General features: G+C 39.8%; 2 protein-coding genes across 5 annotated transcripts in view; both read right to left on the bottom strand.

Annotated features, from left to right (window-relative positions):
• Nucleotides 1-16,828, bottom strand: part of LOC139934028 (voltage-dependent L-type calcium channel subunit alpha-1D-like) — a 205,497-nt gene that overhangs the window by 82,049 nt on the left and 106,620 nt on the right. For 3 of the 4 annotated variants that reach the window (XM_071928304.1, XM_071928302.1, XM_071928300.1), the window contains exons 4-7: nucleotides 14,974-15,113; nucleotides 14,023-14,144; nucleotides 7,640-7,798; nucleotides 5,832-6,028 (exon numbers count right to left, since the gene is read on the bottom strand). In XM_071928304.1, coding sequence (XP_071784405.1) covers nucleotides 5,832-6,028; nucleotides 7,640-7,798; nucleotides 14,023-14,144; nucleotides 14,974-15,113 — 618 coding nt within the window. Of the gene's footprint in view, nucleotides 1-429; nucleotides 531-5,831; nucleotides 6,029-7,639; nucleotides 7,799-14,022; nucleotides 14,145-14,973; nucleotides 15,114-16,828 lie in introns of all 4 variants that reach the window. The other variant, XM_071928301.1, reaches the window with a different exon arrangement.
• On the bottom strand, nucleotides 12,124-13,334 carry LOC139934076 (neuromedin-U receptor 2-like). The gene is made up of 2 exons (XM_071928369.1): nucleotides 12,908-13,334; nucleotides 12,124-12,647 (listed from the first exon to the last, which is right to left on the bottom strand). Exons 1-2 carry the CDS (start codon nucleotides 13,332-13,334, stop codon nucleotides 12,124-12,126), a joined length of 951 nt encoding a protein of 316 aa, XP_071784470.1.

Genomic DNA, 16,828 nt, shown 5'->3' on the forward strand with positions numbered 1-16,828 from the left:
TGCTTCTGTCAAAATTTACAATTTTCCTTATAAGGTGCCCTTTACTGCATTTTCTTTCAGGTGTCCTTTACCGAGGAGAAAAGGTTTTGATGCCATTGCCCTTCCAAAAGCGAAGCGTACCGGCCTGCAATTGTCTCTAACAATTTTTGTTTAAACCCCAAACTAGAACCTCAGACTTCCAGGATGATTTTGTTTTGCTTTTTGAACCAGGCTTACTTTATGATCCATCAAACTACAGTGAGCTAAGAAATATTTCCAAGTTAAAAATATCAAATAATAACTTCAAAATATTCCTTAAAATAATATAAATAATACAGCAATAAAAACTAGACTAAAGACAGCGGCGTTGTGAAACAGGCAAGTGCTCTCGTACCAAGACCCAAGGCAATGTGATGATCAACTCTACTTTTGAGTTGATGATATACTTACCCGCTAAGTACACCCAGGACTAAGTTAAGTACAAAGAAGGACCCCACTATGATGAGGCTAACAAAATAGGCCCAAGGGCCAGACCCGACTGCATCTGTAATCTATCCAATGTAAGCAAGAATCAAGAAGAGTGGAAAAAAAAAAGGGAGAGACGAAAATAACTGTATTTAAAGTAGCATTTTAAATTGATGCAGTGTTAAAGTGTTTTTGAGACCTGGGACAAAAATTGCCCAGAGGTGAATTTTTACTGGCAGTCGAACCTTTTACCTGTCGGATTAAATTAATGATACATGTATTATAAAGTCTGCTAGAACTATTGTCAGAGTTTTTATTAAGATCTTACAGATGAATGCAGAAAATAAACGTTCTTGTTAGTTTTTATTTTCCATTCTGGAGTGTAAGGCGGTGGGGGGGGGGGGGGTCGGAAATCTGCTCCAACAATGCAAAAGTCGTGGGTTTGAGTGAATTATCCATGGATATTTTTTTCAAAGAACTTTGAAAAATACTTTACAGTGATTAATACACATCAGTGTAAGGGTAAGAAACAAATCATCCTCTTTAACCCTGATGCAAAAGTAATATCTACTAAAAGCAGTATCTTAAATAATTATACAAAAGATCCTACATAATTATAATAATTTATCAACCATTGACCTTTTACTTGAACCACCCATTCCAAATTAACACTTTTCGCAGCCACAATTTGTACATGACACACCTGAGTGATTTACTCTGACAGTGAGGGTTCCGCTTGAATGATTGTGCGGGGGGGGGGGTGGAGCTCCAGGGGTTTGGTGATACTTATTGTCGTTATGTCATCACTTATCATTGATGTGATTTGTTACATCAACTGTTACCATGGAAACAGAGGCCTCCACATCTGTAATAGGCATGTACATTGTAACGCTCGGTTTAATGGAATGGAATTGTTTTCCTTGGAGTGTGTCACTGTACACAAGCTACATGTAGCATTTCCACTTAAACTCTGCACTTTGTTTGTACAAATGTAGAAAACTAAACAGAATTATCCGCCGGTTGAACCCATGTTTTTCACCTTGCGGCTGTGGTTCTGGTGAAAATGAGCTAGGCGGCAACTCAGAGTAGAAACAGTCTCACGTTTGAATGAGCACAGAAAACAACCCCCATCCACAGAATTGAAAATGCTTCAGTTGATCCAGTGTTTGTTTTTTCTCTCTTAAGCATGAGTCAATCAATCACAACAATAAAAGCTTTGCTCTGTTCATCAACTTGTAACATTTGTTGGGTCTTTCCGTTGAAAAAATTAAACTCCTTTTTGGACTGACTAATTCACCCTGCCCCAAATATCAACATGTGTTTTTCATTGATCTGTGAGTGTTTGCTTAATTCGTAATACAAGTACACTATATACCACAAAAGTTTGTGCAAGTTCTAGTCTGATTATGGCTTAACAATATCTACCATAGAACTATGACCTTTTTCCAAACCACGGGTCTGGCTTAGGCTTAGGGTTTATGCTAAGGCTTATGTTTAGGCTCGGGCTAGGCTCTGTCTTGAGCCCAAGCTCTTTGAGTGAGGTCTAGACTGGTCTGTAATAGACCATTCATCACAGGACAGTGTGGCCGTATTGGCTTTTAAAATCTCTGTTAAGCCCGAGTCACACTGCAGCGATAACAAAATAGATAACGATCACGACACAATGAGAGCGCATTCTAGTGGTTGAATTGCTCCACGCATACGCACACGCTCATTCAACCAATAGAATGTGTTCGCTTTGCGTCGTGATCGTTATCGTTTTCGTTATCTCTGCAGTGTGACTCGGCATTAACAGACTTGAAATTTTGTCCCCACCTTCGTGAGGACTCTATCTATTGTAAAATGAGTAGATCACAAAACATTATTTTGACCTTGCAGCAACTCTTTAACTTCTTCAGGAATTCCTGGTGGTCACCCCTCAAATTGTCGATAAGATTCTGCCAAGAGTGCACGTATCTCATCAACCCCAGGTGCCCGAGCTAGAAAGCGCCGGTAAACAGGGACATCAAGCTATGCAATCCTTAGTAGTCACCGTTAGCTTGAAATGTCAACCCTGTCAATAGTTGCACTACTACGCCATGTCAGTCCCTCTCAACGATTTGGATTTAATCAGGTCAGATTTAGGTATGGTGTGGAAAAACCTAAGTCAATTCCTATTGCAGAGTTGATTTCCCCTGTGAAAGGTCCCGGATTCGTTGTCAGACAAAACAATAACATTGCATGGTCTGAATTTCGCTAATTTGTCTTTTCACACTGAGTTTAAGGCACTGGGGGTACCATTGGTTATATTCTCACTTGGTGTATCCCACCAACATAAACCTAAAATGACAAATCTATGAATCTATGAAATTTTCCTCAAATGGTCATCAAAGTTGTAGAGGGAATTAATGAACGGGAAAAAACCCACAAACATTGTCTGCTTTCAGATGCCTAATAAAGGCTTCAGGTGCTGCTTAAATATAGGATTCGAGTTGTCTCTAGCTACCAGGCAATCTCAGTTGTCTAGTTGGTAAGACACTGTTCTAGAATTGCAAAGCTCGTGGGTTTGCATCCCACCAGAGTAATATGCCTGTGATTTTGTTGTTTCCTGAGCTCGGGAAGTACTGAGTATACAGTGCTAATAACACTCATCGGTGTATACTGGGTAAAACCAACAAACATATTCTTTATCCACCGATGCAAATTTCCATCTATTAAAGCATTAATGAACTAATGAATGAGTGATTTCATTTGTTAATTGGCAATTGTTACGTCTGATGGATTGACAGAAAAACTACCCCGTACCTGACTAAAGAGGGTTATTGTGACCCTGGACTGCTTTCCACAGAGAATACAATTAGCTGAGGATTATATCATTCCAAAGTCTTCCACTAAATTAAACGCTTGCTAATTAAGATTTTCTGTTTGGGGTGTTAGAGACGTTTAGCATTGTAAGCCACCTGAATCGCTCTGGACTTAATGTCGCTTAAAGGTGACATAGTTTAGCTGAATGTTTTATTCATAGCTTTTACTCATGTTTTTTTAACAGTGTATGTAGAATTCTACTGGCTGTTAAAGTGGCATAATTTAGTATAATTGTTCTCTTCATAAGCAATTTCCTTAAGTTATTTATCTATTAGTTTTTTCGTTGACATTTATTCTATCATTGTGTTGATCTCCTTCCAAACTATTTATAGTCGTCTTTCGTTATAAGGAGCACTGTTAAAGGCAGTGGACACTATATATTGGTTATTACTCAAAATAATTATCAGCATGAAACCTTACTTGGTAATGTGTAATGGGGAGAGGTTGATGGTATAAAACAGTGTGAGAAATGGCTCCCTCTGAAGTGACATAGTTTTCGAGAAAGAAGTAATTTTCCACGGATATGTTTTCGAGACCTCAAGTTTAGAATTTGAGGTCTCGAAATCAAGCATCTGAAAGCACACAACTTCGTATGCAAGGGTGTTTTTTTCTTTCATATTTATCTCGCAACTCCAACGACCAATCGAGCTCAAATTTTCACAGGTTTGTTATTTATGCCTATGTTGAGATACACCAAGTAAGAAGATTGGTCTTTGACAGTCACCAATAGTGTCCATCATCTTTAACAAGAGGTTCTGCTTTATATAAAGAGTACATTATGAAGTTCCAAATCTCGTTTCTGCTCTTTGTTTCTTTGTTTCGCTGTCCTCTTATAACATAATCCTGTTATAAAGAGGTAATTCGGCCATTCCAAGTGACCTTGTTATAGCGAGAGCCGACTGTATTTGCCTCTGGGTTCCCCTTTCAAATTGGGGGGGGGGGGAGGAGCAATGGGGATGAGAGGGAGTAGCAAGCTAAGGGTTAAGAATCATTAAGAGTTTAAAGGCAGTGGAAACTATTGGTAATTGTCAAAGACTAGCCTTCACAATTTGTGTATCTCAACATATCCATAAAATAACAAACCTGTGAAAATAAGAGCTCAATCGGTCGTTGCACTTGCAAGATAATAATGAAAGAAAAAACACCCTTGTCACACGAAGTTGTGTGCATTTAGATGGTTGATTTCGAGACCTCAAGTTCTAAATCTGAGGTCTCGAAATCGAATTCGTGGAAAATTACATCTTTCTCTAAAACTATGGCCGGGAGCCGTTTCTCACAATGTTTTATCCCATCAACCGCTCCCCATTACTCGTCACCAAGTGAGGTTTTATGCCAATAATTATTTTGAGTAATTACCAATAGTGTCCACTGCCTTTAACTGTTACTGCACCCCTATCCTAAAGACAGGCACGATGTATCCTTGTGAACTAGTCGGACAAATTAGTTTGACCAAGTGGACTGATCTACTTGCTCATACATGGTTCAACATATTTTTCAGGCTAAAATTCATCTGATTTTGAGTGGGAAGAATATATATTTAATCAAAGGGGCACATAATTAAGCACACTTATTCCCTGTGCAGTGTTGGAAAGGTAGCTCCTATACTAGGGTAGGCTAGTACACTCTTGAACTTCTCTATGCCTAAGGAAACCAAATCTCACACGCATCACACGCATGCCAGCCGACAGAAAAAAATAGCTTTCCTATCTTTGCCTCCAGTGAGTGATGAATCGATAACATCATTAAAACATCTGTTGTGTGATTTTTTTTTTACCAACTCATAAACTTCTCTCTTTTTTGAGTGTTTTTGACTAAAAAGAGGTTTCTCTCCAGGGCCGATATTCATAGAGCTGCTTGCGCACACTGCTTGACACATTTCTGCTAAGCAGAAATGAGCAGGATATCAGTCACAAATTGTACTTGTGTCAAGGTATTTTGGCTGGTAACCTTATTCTCGTAAGCATAATTTTGTTACGCTTAGCTACTTTCTGTGCTTAAGCGGCTCTATGAAATTGGGCCCAGGCCTTCAGCTTTTTTTTTAAAGTAGTGAACTGGGCTAGTGAACTTTGCATTTCACTTGCCTCAGGAAGTTTAAGTTACCCAGATTTAGAGTCGTAAATGTTAATACAAAAGAGCCACAGAGCCTGGACAGAATAAATACAGGTCCAAGACAGAACTTCAAAGCCAATTTCCCTGAGCATATTACATTTAATACAGTGACTAACAATATCTCAATGGTCACATAGGTACTAATTAATATTATTATTAACCAGGGATGAGAGTCACTGCCGACAAAAAAGTCTAAAACTGGGATTCCAATCTTAGGGGATACATTGAAATGATGGCATTTCAAGCTTTTGATCCCCCTTTGGAGTTCTAGATTCCAAGTAGTTTCTGGGAACAGTATCCTCAGTGCTAGAGAAGTAGATCAAAGAGCACTTTCTATAACCAGGTTGACTTTTAAAAAGTCTGAAATCAGACAAAAGTCTGACTGGATAAATCACATCCTTGTATTAACTCAACGAAGTACATCGCATACTTACATCATAAAGTACATCTGTCCATCCTTCCATTGTAATACACTGGAACACAGTCAACATAGCAAGGCCTATATTATCAAAGTTAGTAATGCCGGCGTTGGGACCTTCCCAATACTCGTCGCAGTAAGCTCCTCGCCCTAACTCACTACAATTAAATCCCCGCTTGCCACATGGGTTGGGAGACTCTTGGGCAAACTCTCCTACGTTCAAAACAAGAAAGAAGAAAATTACGGAAATAGTTTTATGGATCACTGGATGAGTGTAAAGGCCGAGTCACACTGCAGCGATAATGAGAACGATAACTATTGGTTGAATGAGCGTGTGCGTATTCTGCATGGAGCAATTCAACCAATAGATCGCATTCTCTTTGCGTCGTGATCGTTATCGTTCTCGTTATCGCTGCAGTGGGACCGGGCCTTAACTGACTGGCGGGTTGTTTTACTAGTTTAAAAATACCTTTTTACATAAGGACAGTAACATTTTTAAACCAAGTAGGTCTCTCGAATACCGAAATATACTTCCCTACAACAGTAAAATAAAAAATAATCTACACAGTAAATCATGAAAAGAGAAGATTGAGGATTGCCCAGAAAACTAAAATCAGGGGAAAAACTAATCAATCAAATCAATTTTCGATTCAATTAATTTGTTCGGATACCAATTATTTTCATAGTTTTTATTTATTTATCTGCTCAGTATCTCACAAATCCCCCGCAAAACAGACACCGAACAAAAGTGACCATAGGTCAAACCATCAGCATTCAAAGCCATTTTTATAAACGCTACATAACTGGCATTCTGGAACAGAGTATTGAGTCTGTATATTGTGGGGAGAAAGGCTCTAGCCCAGAGCAGGTGGAGTCTGGAGGAATGTCTTGCCATACAATCAATAATTAGGATGCAGTTTGGCAACTTGGCCATCTCCAACCTTGCTCCCAGGGGTTGATTGATCTTGACGTGCCATTTTTTCCCAGCATGCTCTATTCCCCATAACCCCTGGAGTGCGTTTTGGCGACCCCAACCAGAAACTGTTTCTGACATCATAAACAAAACGGTAACTGAGCTCACAACTCGGTTATCGTTCAGTCTGAACAGCAGAACCATCGACCAACAACCGAAACAGTTTTTGGTTGGGGTTTGCCAAAACGCACTCCTGGAATAGACCACATCGAATATGACCCACAACATGGCGTCTCTGAGACGCGCGTGGATGTGTGCATGTGCGTGCCATGTAAATCAAACTGGGAACGCTGCATGCTGGGTGCTTCATTGATGTACCCGTTTAGAAGTGCATACAGCCTGTCCTACATTGTGGCCATTTTCATAGCAACAAAGAGGTTATTCCATATGGTCTATTGGCTCATTAAAATGTGCCATAATCTAGCACATAGGCTAGTGGCCGATCCACTACGCGCCTGCTCAAGTATGGTTGCCCACAAAAAAGGAAGGAAGTCCAGAGCAACTGGTCCCCTGTCATTCTTCTTGATAATGTTTAAATGTATGCAGTTTAGGGTGACTGTGTAAAAACAAGATTAATTTGAAATAGGATTGCGTCAAAATGCTTGCATTTGATCACTAAATGAGTTGAGGTTGTTCAGAAAAGACCGGTGGTTGAAACTTCTGGTTAAAACACCTCCCTCTTCAGGACCACCCAAACTCATTTAGACATTATCATTACATGTTGTTACCGCAAACCTTACTTTATCGTATTTCCTCCATGCTAAGTTTCAAATCCAAAGAGTTTTCTTTGTTCAAACCCAGATTAAAAAAATTAAGGTGTGAAGACAATATAAGTGTGAGTTTGAACTTACGTCCGCCGTCGATGTCAACCCAACACGTACTATGTAGCTTTCCTATAAACAACTCCAGACCAATGACAGCATAGATGAGAATGACAAATATAACAAGAAGGGCTATGTGAAGAAGTGGCACCATGGCACGGACTATGGAATTAAGGACCACCTGTAAACCTGCATGGGATGACATAATAAAGAGCAAAATGTTGAAGATCTCATAAGTGGTATATCTAGGGCCACTTGTTAAGATACATCACATCTCTTTGTATGTTGTAAAACACCAATCTTAATAGTATTGGTTTCTTACAATGTATAGGGCACGTATCTACCAAACAAGGTATTCAAGGCGCCGAGTATATACAAACTTATAGAAAGATAGGTTATTGCAGAGATGAATTCAAGTTGCTGTGGCGCATACAGCAGCCACAGCCAGGAACACTGGGGTGAACCCGTTCTCTTTTCGATAAGTGCACTGGGTTCTTTTACATGCGTTACCCAACACATGGGACCAATGGCTTTACGTCCCATCCGAAGGACTTGTTCTCCTACAGTCTAAAAAAATGTAGCCTAAACTGGATTGGGCTTAAACTGCGGGAAAATAGGGGGGGGGGGATAACACACAAGTAATTGGGTGTGTACGAGTCCAGTATCGCAGTACATCAACACGAGGTAAAATCTGGACTAGTCTATCTGTTACATTTTACCACTATAGCAAAAAAAAATCACAATTCACTACTCACTCAAACAAGTGTGTAAATAAATACCCGCAATCTGGGACATCCTTAGACTGGTATCCTGCTTTATTCGCAAAGATAAAGCAGTTTTGAGAACCAGTGATTTCATTGAATATCTATACTATTAAAAGCGTAACCCGCGCCATCTTGGATTGAAAATTAGAAGGTCCAGTGGCATGGCATCCTTGTGGAATCCAACACGGTTGTATCGTTACAGACGTCGGGTTGCAAGTCTACAAAACCCTGAACCGAACTCCCTCTTACGAGTTGTCTGATTGGCTGGAGTCACGAGCGATATCTCCTTACATGTGTGGTTGTGATATGGGCCACCTGTTGGTCGAAGGGGGAAGCCGTAGGTTGCGCACAGAGTCACCTCTGTGGTTGTCTGGTTTTGATATGGGCCACCTGTTGGTCTAAGGGGGGGGGGGGAAGCTGTAGGCTGCACACAGAGCCACCTCTTTAGGTTTGAAGTGGGTGGAAACCTCAGACTTCCATTAACATTCCATAGTGACTCATTGATGTTTCGCAGAGGGGTAAATGGCATTGTGTATATACCATTTTGTACAGGGGGGTTTAATTTCGCGTGTTAAATAAAAAACATTAGACTTTAATACATGCATCTGTTACATATGTGTTTATTACAATTAAGTCACTCATGTAGGCCTACCCAACTTTCCAGCATTTTTAAACGCATCAAACAGCAACCCGTTGTTGTGAAACTTTATTTGTTCCATTTAACTCTGCACCATTAGTGGTAGAGTCCATATGTCATCCCCCACACATAGAACGTATACACGCAAAAGTTGAAACATTTTCAAAAAGAAAGTTGAAACATTTTCAAAAAGAAAGTAAATACATTATACTGATTCTTTTCATATACATTGTATAGGTTTTTCCAGTTAAACCTACAAAAGAGTACATGAAATTACCGTTTAAGAATAGTATGCTTTCATGGTTACGAACTTTGTGAAACATCAACGGCTGTTTTGAAGCTGTAAACGAACATTCCATTCAAAGTTCTAAAGCAACAAAATTGTTAGAACGCAGTTTGGTCAGGACTCAGGACGTAGATTTTGCCAAATCCTTTTTGTATTAAGCAATCGGCCGTCGGGTTTTGTTATCGAAAGAGCTCTCATGTGCAGCTGAATCAGGTACTTTTCACGAATTTCTCCATACAAAATTAACGAAACTGGCCTATAAACCCTTAAAACAACAAGGCAAATGTTTTCTGAAAGTGAATTAAGTGAGAGGATGTAGGGGTAGCTGGCATACAAACCCTCAAAATAACTAGGCAAATGTTTTCTGAAAGTGAATTAAGTGAGAGAATGTATGGAGTAGTTATTAAAGACCAATAAAATTACCGTTTCTATTATTTTAGTTTGTATAGGGTTCCACAGATAATTATGATAACATAATTATAAAATTGGATGTTTTATCAGGGGACTTCGTCACGCGGGGCGCGCGCCCCGGCGGATTTTGACCAGAAAGTTTACAAGAGAATTAATTGATATGCAATAAACTAAAAATTAATGAGGCCGACGCTCTGTTACTCCCAAAAGTGGTGGTAAAAACAGTAGATTAGATGTTGCCCATCATGTTCCGAAAACTCGCTTTATTTGGTGCTCAGACAACTTTGTATGCGTCGTTGGACGTACGCTCAATAAATCACGATGAATGGGGCCTTAGACTCTAAAATCGTGTACACGTCATTGGAAACAAAGCAAAAATCATTCAACATATTATAGCAACCAATCATTAAATATATTTATTTTCAATACAATTTGCAGAAATTGACTTTGTCGTTAAAGTCCATACCAACTGGCGCATTTTTTTTTTATCTGCTGTATACCAGAACTTCTTCGAAGCTTCCTTTTCAGTCAGATAAACTCCGCGGCTATTAGTGGCTGTGATTACGAGTTTGTTTTAAAAGAGGGTACCACTTTCATACAAGCCTTTTTAGTCAGATTTCTCCTGTGCTATTAGCAGCGGTGATTATTGTTGAGGGGGGAGACCAGACTTAGACCACTCAAATGCTATATTTTTAGTCGACTAAGCATTATTACCCTTACAGTCATCTAAGCTGGGAAATACTCAGTGCAGTGGATAAAATTGACACAACGACAAAAGCCGATTGAATTAAAACTATGCGTAAATGAGGCGAAACATAATCCACATTACGGATAATGCGTTGGCCCGCTCGATCAACACTAAAATATTACGAAATACCCTACATATCATGCCAAGTACCATCATTGCCAAGTATACCCATCCCCAATATTAAAGCTCAATTCCAGAAACGAACACCAATTCCTTGAGTTGGAGAACGCAAGAGAGAAGGTGAGGAGGGGAGGGGACGCGTCGCGACGTTTCACAACTAAGTTGTGCATGCTCAACAATTAATTTTTATCAAAATACAACATTAATGACAAATTTCCATACCGATTATAAATACAATTTCTAATCCAATCCTACGAAATGATTATTACCTGTAAGAATACCTCCCTTGCCCCCACATTACCTTTTACAACATTTGTATACTAGAATCCTCCTCATCTAGCGGGGTGCCGCGCGAAGCGCGGCATCCCGCTTGTACATGTTATGATTGGATAAACGTGCAGTGACAACATCATTACATAGCTGTGACTTGATTGGTCTGAGGTGATGTTAGTGCAGCTGAAAAACGTCACCTCGGACCAATCAAAACACAGATATGGAAAGCTTACTTTCGGCGTCTGCGTGCATGCAGTTTACAGGTGTATCATATACAGTATACGTACATGTACTTGCATGTATTGTTTGTGCAGAATTTGACGAGTTTCTTTTTCGGTTTGTGTTTCGTCATCAATTGTGGCGCAGTATACATTAGGTACTGTGTTTACAACATCAAACGTAGCTCGGAGCCAGATACAAAGCCTAAGCCAAGGTTCTTGAAAAAAAGCCCCACGACTAACAGCGATTACTGTTTACTGAGCAAAGGCTCCGGCTTTGGCTACGGTGTTTGGTGATTGGCTACATTTAAAACGGTGCATAGTGATCAAGCACAAGAGTCAGGACACAGTCATGCTTGAAGTAAGAAGTTTGAGACAAATAATTTAAGCAAACGCCTCTGTTTAGTATGGGAACCATGCCACCGTGTTGCGTTTCTCTTTCACAGTGGCAGTGGTTCTCTTTCGAGGGCATGGACGTGTTTCTCTTTCATTTGGTGGCGTTTCTCTTTCACTTGGTAGTGTTTCTCTTTCATTTGGGTGTGGTTCTGTTTCACGTGGACGTATTTCTCTTTCACTTGGCAGTGTTTCTCTTTCATTTGGTAGTGTTTTTCTTTCACTTGGGTGTGGTTCTGTTTCTAGTGGACGTATTTCTCTTTCACTTGGTAGTGTTTTTCTTTCACTTGGTAGTGTTTCTCTTTCACGTTGGTGTGGTTCTGTGTCACGTTGGTGTGGTTCTGTTTCACGTAGACGTGATTCTCTTTCACGTGGTAGTGTTTCACTTTCTCTTGGTAATGTTTCTCTTTCACGTTGGTGTGGTTCTGTTTCACGTAGACGTATTTCTCTTTCACTTGGTAGTGTTTCTCTTTCTCTTGGTAGTGTTTCTCTTTCACAGTGGCAGTGGTTCCCTTGGAAGTTGACGTGAAACCACCATTTTGATATCAAAAATGAGTCGTACAAACAACTTCCGAAGAAATATGTTATTTCTGTGAATCGCTAAACGTCATTTTGTGTTTGCATACATTGAAGATGAAATTACAGTTCATAAGGAAATCAGATGTTAACAGAGTTTGAATTTTCGAATCACTTCTCTGCAGTCTTTCCTGAACCGTCTGTTTGCAACTCCATAGATGAATGGGTTCACCACGTGGTTAATGTACAACATGATAAATGTTTCATTCACTACTTGCAAGAGTATAGGATCGATGTTCAGGCCACCCTGTACGGCAAAACTTACAATGATAAAGATCCAATATGGCAGCCATGTAATGGAGAAGATCACACTTGCCAAAAAGAGCATCTTCGTTGTCTTACGCTGAAGTTGACTAACGTTGGAAGGCTGTTCGGGGCGTGTTCTTTGACCGTTTGCTTCCAACCCTGACCCGGTGTCCAGTGAAGTTGGTGTATGTAGATCCGTTGCAAAAGCTTGCTTTGCCGATGTTGAATTTTTGCAGAAGTTTTGATCTTGAACGGTTTTTCCATAGAGTCTAGCAGCTTGAGTTGGTACAGATGCAACCAAAGCTTCCTTCCGAACTTTAGAAGTGCTTGGTTGTGATCCATCTTTGATTGAGCTAGATCCCTGAACTACAACATTAGCAGGGAAGATTGTCGAACAGTCATTGCGACGGGTTCGGAACGAACTGGCCCCAACTTTCACATGTTGCCTGATTGATTTGTAAACTAAGCTGTAGAACACGCGACCATCACGAGCGAAGTTGCACAGATTATAGCATGACATGCCGTTCTTATTATGGGCAAGATAGGACTATTCGAGAACAATTCAACATACTCTGGACTATTTATAAGAACCGAGAACAAGAACGATGCCCAGGCTGCTATCTTACCCCATCTGTGAGTGAAGAACCGCCGATGTGGACGGCAGACGCAGTCGTAGCGATCTACTGCAATCACTGCCGTTATCATAATGGAGGTACCAATGGCAGTCGCATCAAATGCTCCAAAAAGCCGTATAACAACGGGTATTTCGTGTCCCATCATGAGTAAAACTCGGTATGGAATGTTGACTATTTTGATGAGGCAGACAGCAAGATCGGCCCAGGCCAATGTCATGATGAAAACGTGGGTGCTTGTCTTCAGAGTCTTGGTCCAGTACACGCGGAGGATGAGAGAGTTACCGGGAACACCAAGTAATAGAATAAGTGTAAAGCAACTTATCCGGAATATATTTACACCAAGCTGAACGAAGGCAGGTTCAAGCTTGGTGTCGTTCAAAAGTTGGGTTGAATTGAATGCTGACGATAGGTCTTCCATGTTGTTACTGCTGTTGTACACTAACGGTTAAGACTGACATGAAAATCATCCCTTTTTATATGAAGCAACATTAGATATAAACACAAGACACGGTGATGTCTTTCTTTATTTTAGGCGCGCGGTTAAATTCATATTCATAGTCCACAACCGAACAGTCAAAGCTATAATCCCAACACAATGGACAGTAATTCGATTATAGCCCCTTTGTTCGGACTCCGGACGACCAGACAAGCTCAGCGCACTAAAGCATTTGAAGAACCTATCCCCCAATCGTCTCACAACTGCTGCTGAATCGTTTGCTACTGTAATCGTTTGACAATCGTGTGATGGTTGCCGAACCGGCCCTAAATGGACCGTGCGCCTAACAAACCATGGATGGGCTTTGATCAGAATGGTGATCCAGAACTTTGAGCCTGCTGGACAGAGAACTGGGCAAACAACAGGGCAAAGACTTGCAAACCGGGGATCATCCAACGAGATGAAAGATGACACTTTAAGCTCAATCCAATCAGTGAGACCTGGTTTACATGTCTTGCTCTGTTCGAGCCATCTTAGAGCATAAACACAGAAACTGCTCCCACGGGTGTGCACAAAGATTAAGGGGATGGATTGGGGAGGCTTACTCCAAAGCCTTCCCTCCCTTCGGTCATCTGAAAATATTAGGGCAAGGTTTTCGGCTCAAACTTACTTGGAACCCCTGAGACAAGACGAAGTGGTCGTAAGACTCTGAAGGCGCGTAGTGCTTTCACATCTAGTGACGTACCATGGCCCCCACTTAGTGCATCAGCTGAAAGAATGGTGCTCATAATTCTGAAAGAAAGACGAAGGAAAAATGTAAGCTTTCTCATAGAAAATATTTTATGACGTTTGTAACAGTAAAAGGCAGATAGAAGGAAAACTTTGATAGTGGATGAACAGGCTTTTGAGTCAAAGTGTTTTCATTTTGGTTCATCCTGGTTCATCTTAGATTGATATGTCTTTACTTGTTGAACTCCCTCCCGCTCCCCTCTTCCCGAATCCACTCCCCTTCTATACATTTCTCATTCCCTTTCCCCATCTCATTAATTTATACTGTACCTCTATAGTATCTAGATTCTTTGACTGGTATTTTTGTTATACTATTAATCTTTCACCTTGACTGTCCTTGATGTATGACATTTCTTACTTTGTATCATGTTTTTATTTCTAATGTTTTGGCAAACAAAATAATAATAACAATAGCAATTATTCAGATGATCACAAAGCATCAATATTTACAACTCTAAAAAAAAAAAAGGAATTTAGGGGACCCTTATCTCCCAATATAGGTCAAATATCCCCAATGTAATAATTGATATCCCTAAATTGGGTAGACCTTCGGACTTGTCACCGTGGTCCAGTGGTTAGACTGCAGGACTTGCAATCACAAGAGGTTGTGGGTTCAAATCCCCCAGCTATATAACCACTGGTTTCACAATGACTAGAATAAGAATTGTTGCCTAGCTACTGAATCACAATTTTTTGATTTGTGCAATTCATACTCATAGACGCTAAACCACCTCTGTTTGAGAGAGATTGGCTGTTGCCAGCTTGGTGTTTTTATCCCCTGGTAGGAGTTTGCCGAGTTCCCTTGATGGGAAGATCATCTAAACTTACTTACCCTATAAGTACAATAATAAAGTCAAGGAAGTTCCAGGCATTTCTGAGATAGGCTCCTGAATGAAAAAGGAAGCCATAGGCAATGATCTTCAAGATGGCTTCTAATGTGAAGATGATTAGGAAGATATACTCAATCATCTCCTGCAAAACAACAAGAAAGAAAGAAAACAAATGCTGACTTAGTTTTTAAAATAATGTACATACATTAAGAAATATTTAAGAAAACAAAGTAAAACAACAGTGGGGTGCCCAGGAGTGCATGAAAGTATTTTAAAAAACTACTATTGCCAAAAGGCAAACGTCTCCTAAAAATCGATCAATTAAACAGAAGAATGTTTTTAAGCGCCTAAGTCTACACAAGTTGTTCAAAGGCACCCAAGACAGTTCCATGAAACGATTTGCAGTACATTTGTTGAAGAAGATACTATTGGAGCAATTTCTTGAAAATATAAACAGTCCTCGATGTGATTTGGAAGAGTGCTCCATTCTTTTTGGGCAGGTAAACAAGCAATCTAGATAACCTATATCTGCCCTTCTTTGGTGTATATTTGTACAGCAGGTTTTACCCTGCTTCATTTAAAAACATCCAGTGGCCAGTCTGTCAACACTCCACACTGTATGATTTTCTTTGCTCTAGTAATTCATCATTCCTTTCTCTTTATAATTTGCTTTAAGAAATAAAAAATATCCATACACCGATGTGTGTATAGCACTGTACACTCAAGTACTTTCCTGAGTCCTATGAAAAAGTTCCACAGGCATGTTAATCCGGTGGGATTCAAACCCACAACCTTTACCATTTATATTCAGGTTTTCTTTGCAGATTTGTTATAATTTGTTAAATCTACTGAGGCAATTGCCTCCGTTGCCCTGGTCATGATGGCCTTGGTGTCCCTTCAAAATGGTTCCATAGACTTAAAGTTCTCCCAATGGAAGTGCCCTTCGCAAAACAAAAATGGCCTTGCCCATTCACAGATGAAACTTCAGGCTTGCTTCATCATTAACATCTGCCTGTAAAATTCACGATCATCTGTTGGTTGCTATTGCTAGATATTTTACCCTAGGGATATACAGGGTCCAAATATCGTTAAAGGTCAGGCCTGCATGGTATCTAAATTGAAGTAGAGCGGAGTGTAGTTAGTTTCTCATTATTGATACAATTTTGCAATATGCTTCATATCCCAATTGTCAATACTAAGTAGGGACGGAGGTAATAACACTTTTCATTTGCGTTGTAATCATGTGTGGCCCAAAGAACACATCTTATTTTGTTACATGAGGAAATTTTTTAAAAGTCTTATTTTTCTGTGTCAACCGATGAAATTATGAGAATCGATGAAATTATGTCAAACACATTCGAACCAATTAACAATAAGTATTGATCTTGTATGTATCTTTATTATTATTATTCTATTATTTTTATTATTAATATTTTTTGCACACTGCAGGATGAAGACAAATTTTCCCCGCTAAATGTGACCGCTAAAATAAATGATAATGAATGAGCAATAACGATAGCATGTTATACTTCATACTTCCTGCGAATGCGCATGCGATACGAATGTTGACGTCACAAATTCGCAACGAATAATTCGCAGCAGTTGAGCTATACTCAACTTTTGCGAAACATTGCGAAAACACAATTGTGACGTCCAATTCACCTCAATTTGCTTGGCATTCACATTCGCAGGAAGTACATATCTATGAACTGGGCTTTAAACCTCAAGGATTACAGATATTATGTATTCCTTTGTGCAGCCAACATTGTCAAACAGTAATTGTAAAAGGAATGAAAAGGAGAAGTACTCTCCTCTTGTTCTGGACAATGAAGCTACCTCAACTGTAATATTATGAAC

The sequence above is a fragment of the Asterias amurensis genome, chromosome 2, assembly GCF_032118995.1.
Source record: "Asterias amurensis chromosome 2, ASM3211899v1".
NCBI lineage: Eukaryota > Metazoa > Echinodermata > Asteroidea > Forcipulatida > Asteriidae > Asterias > Asterias amurensis.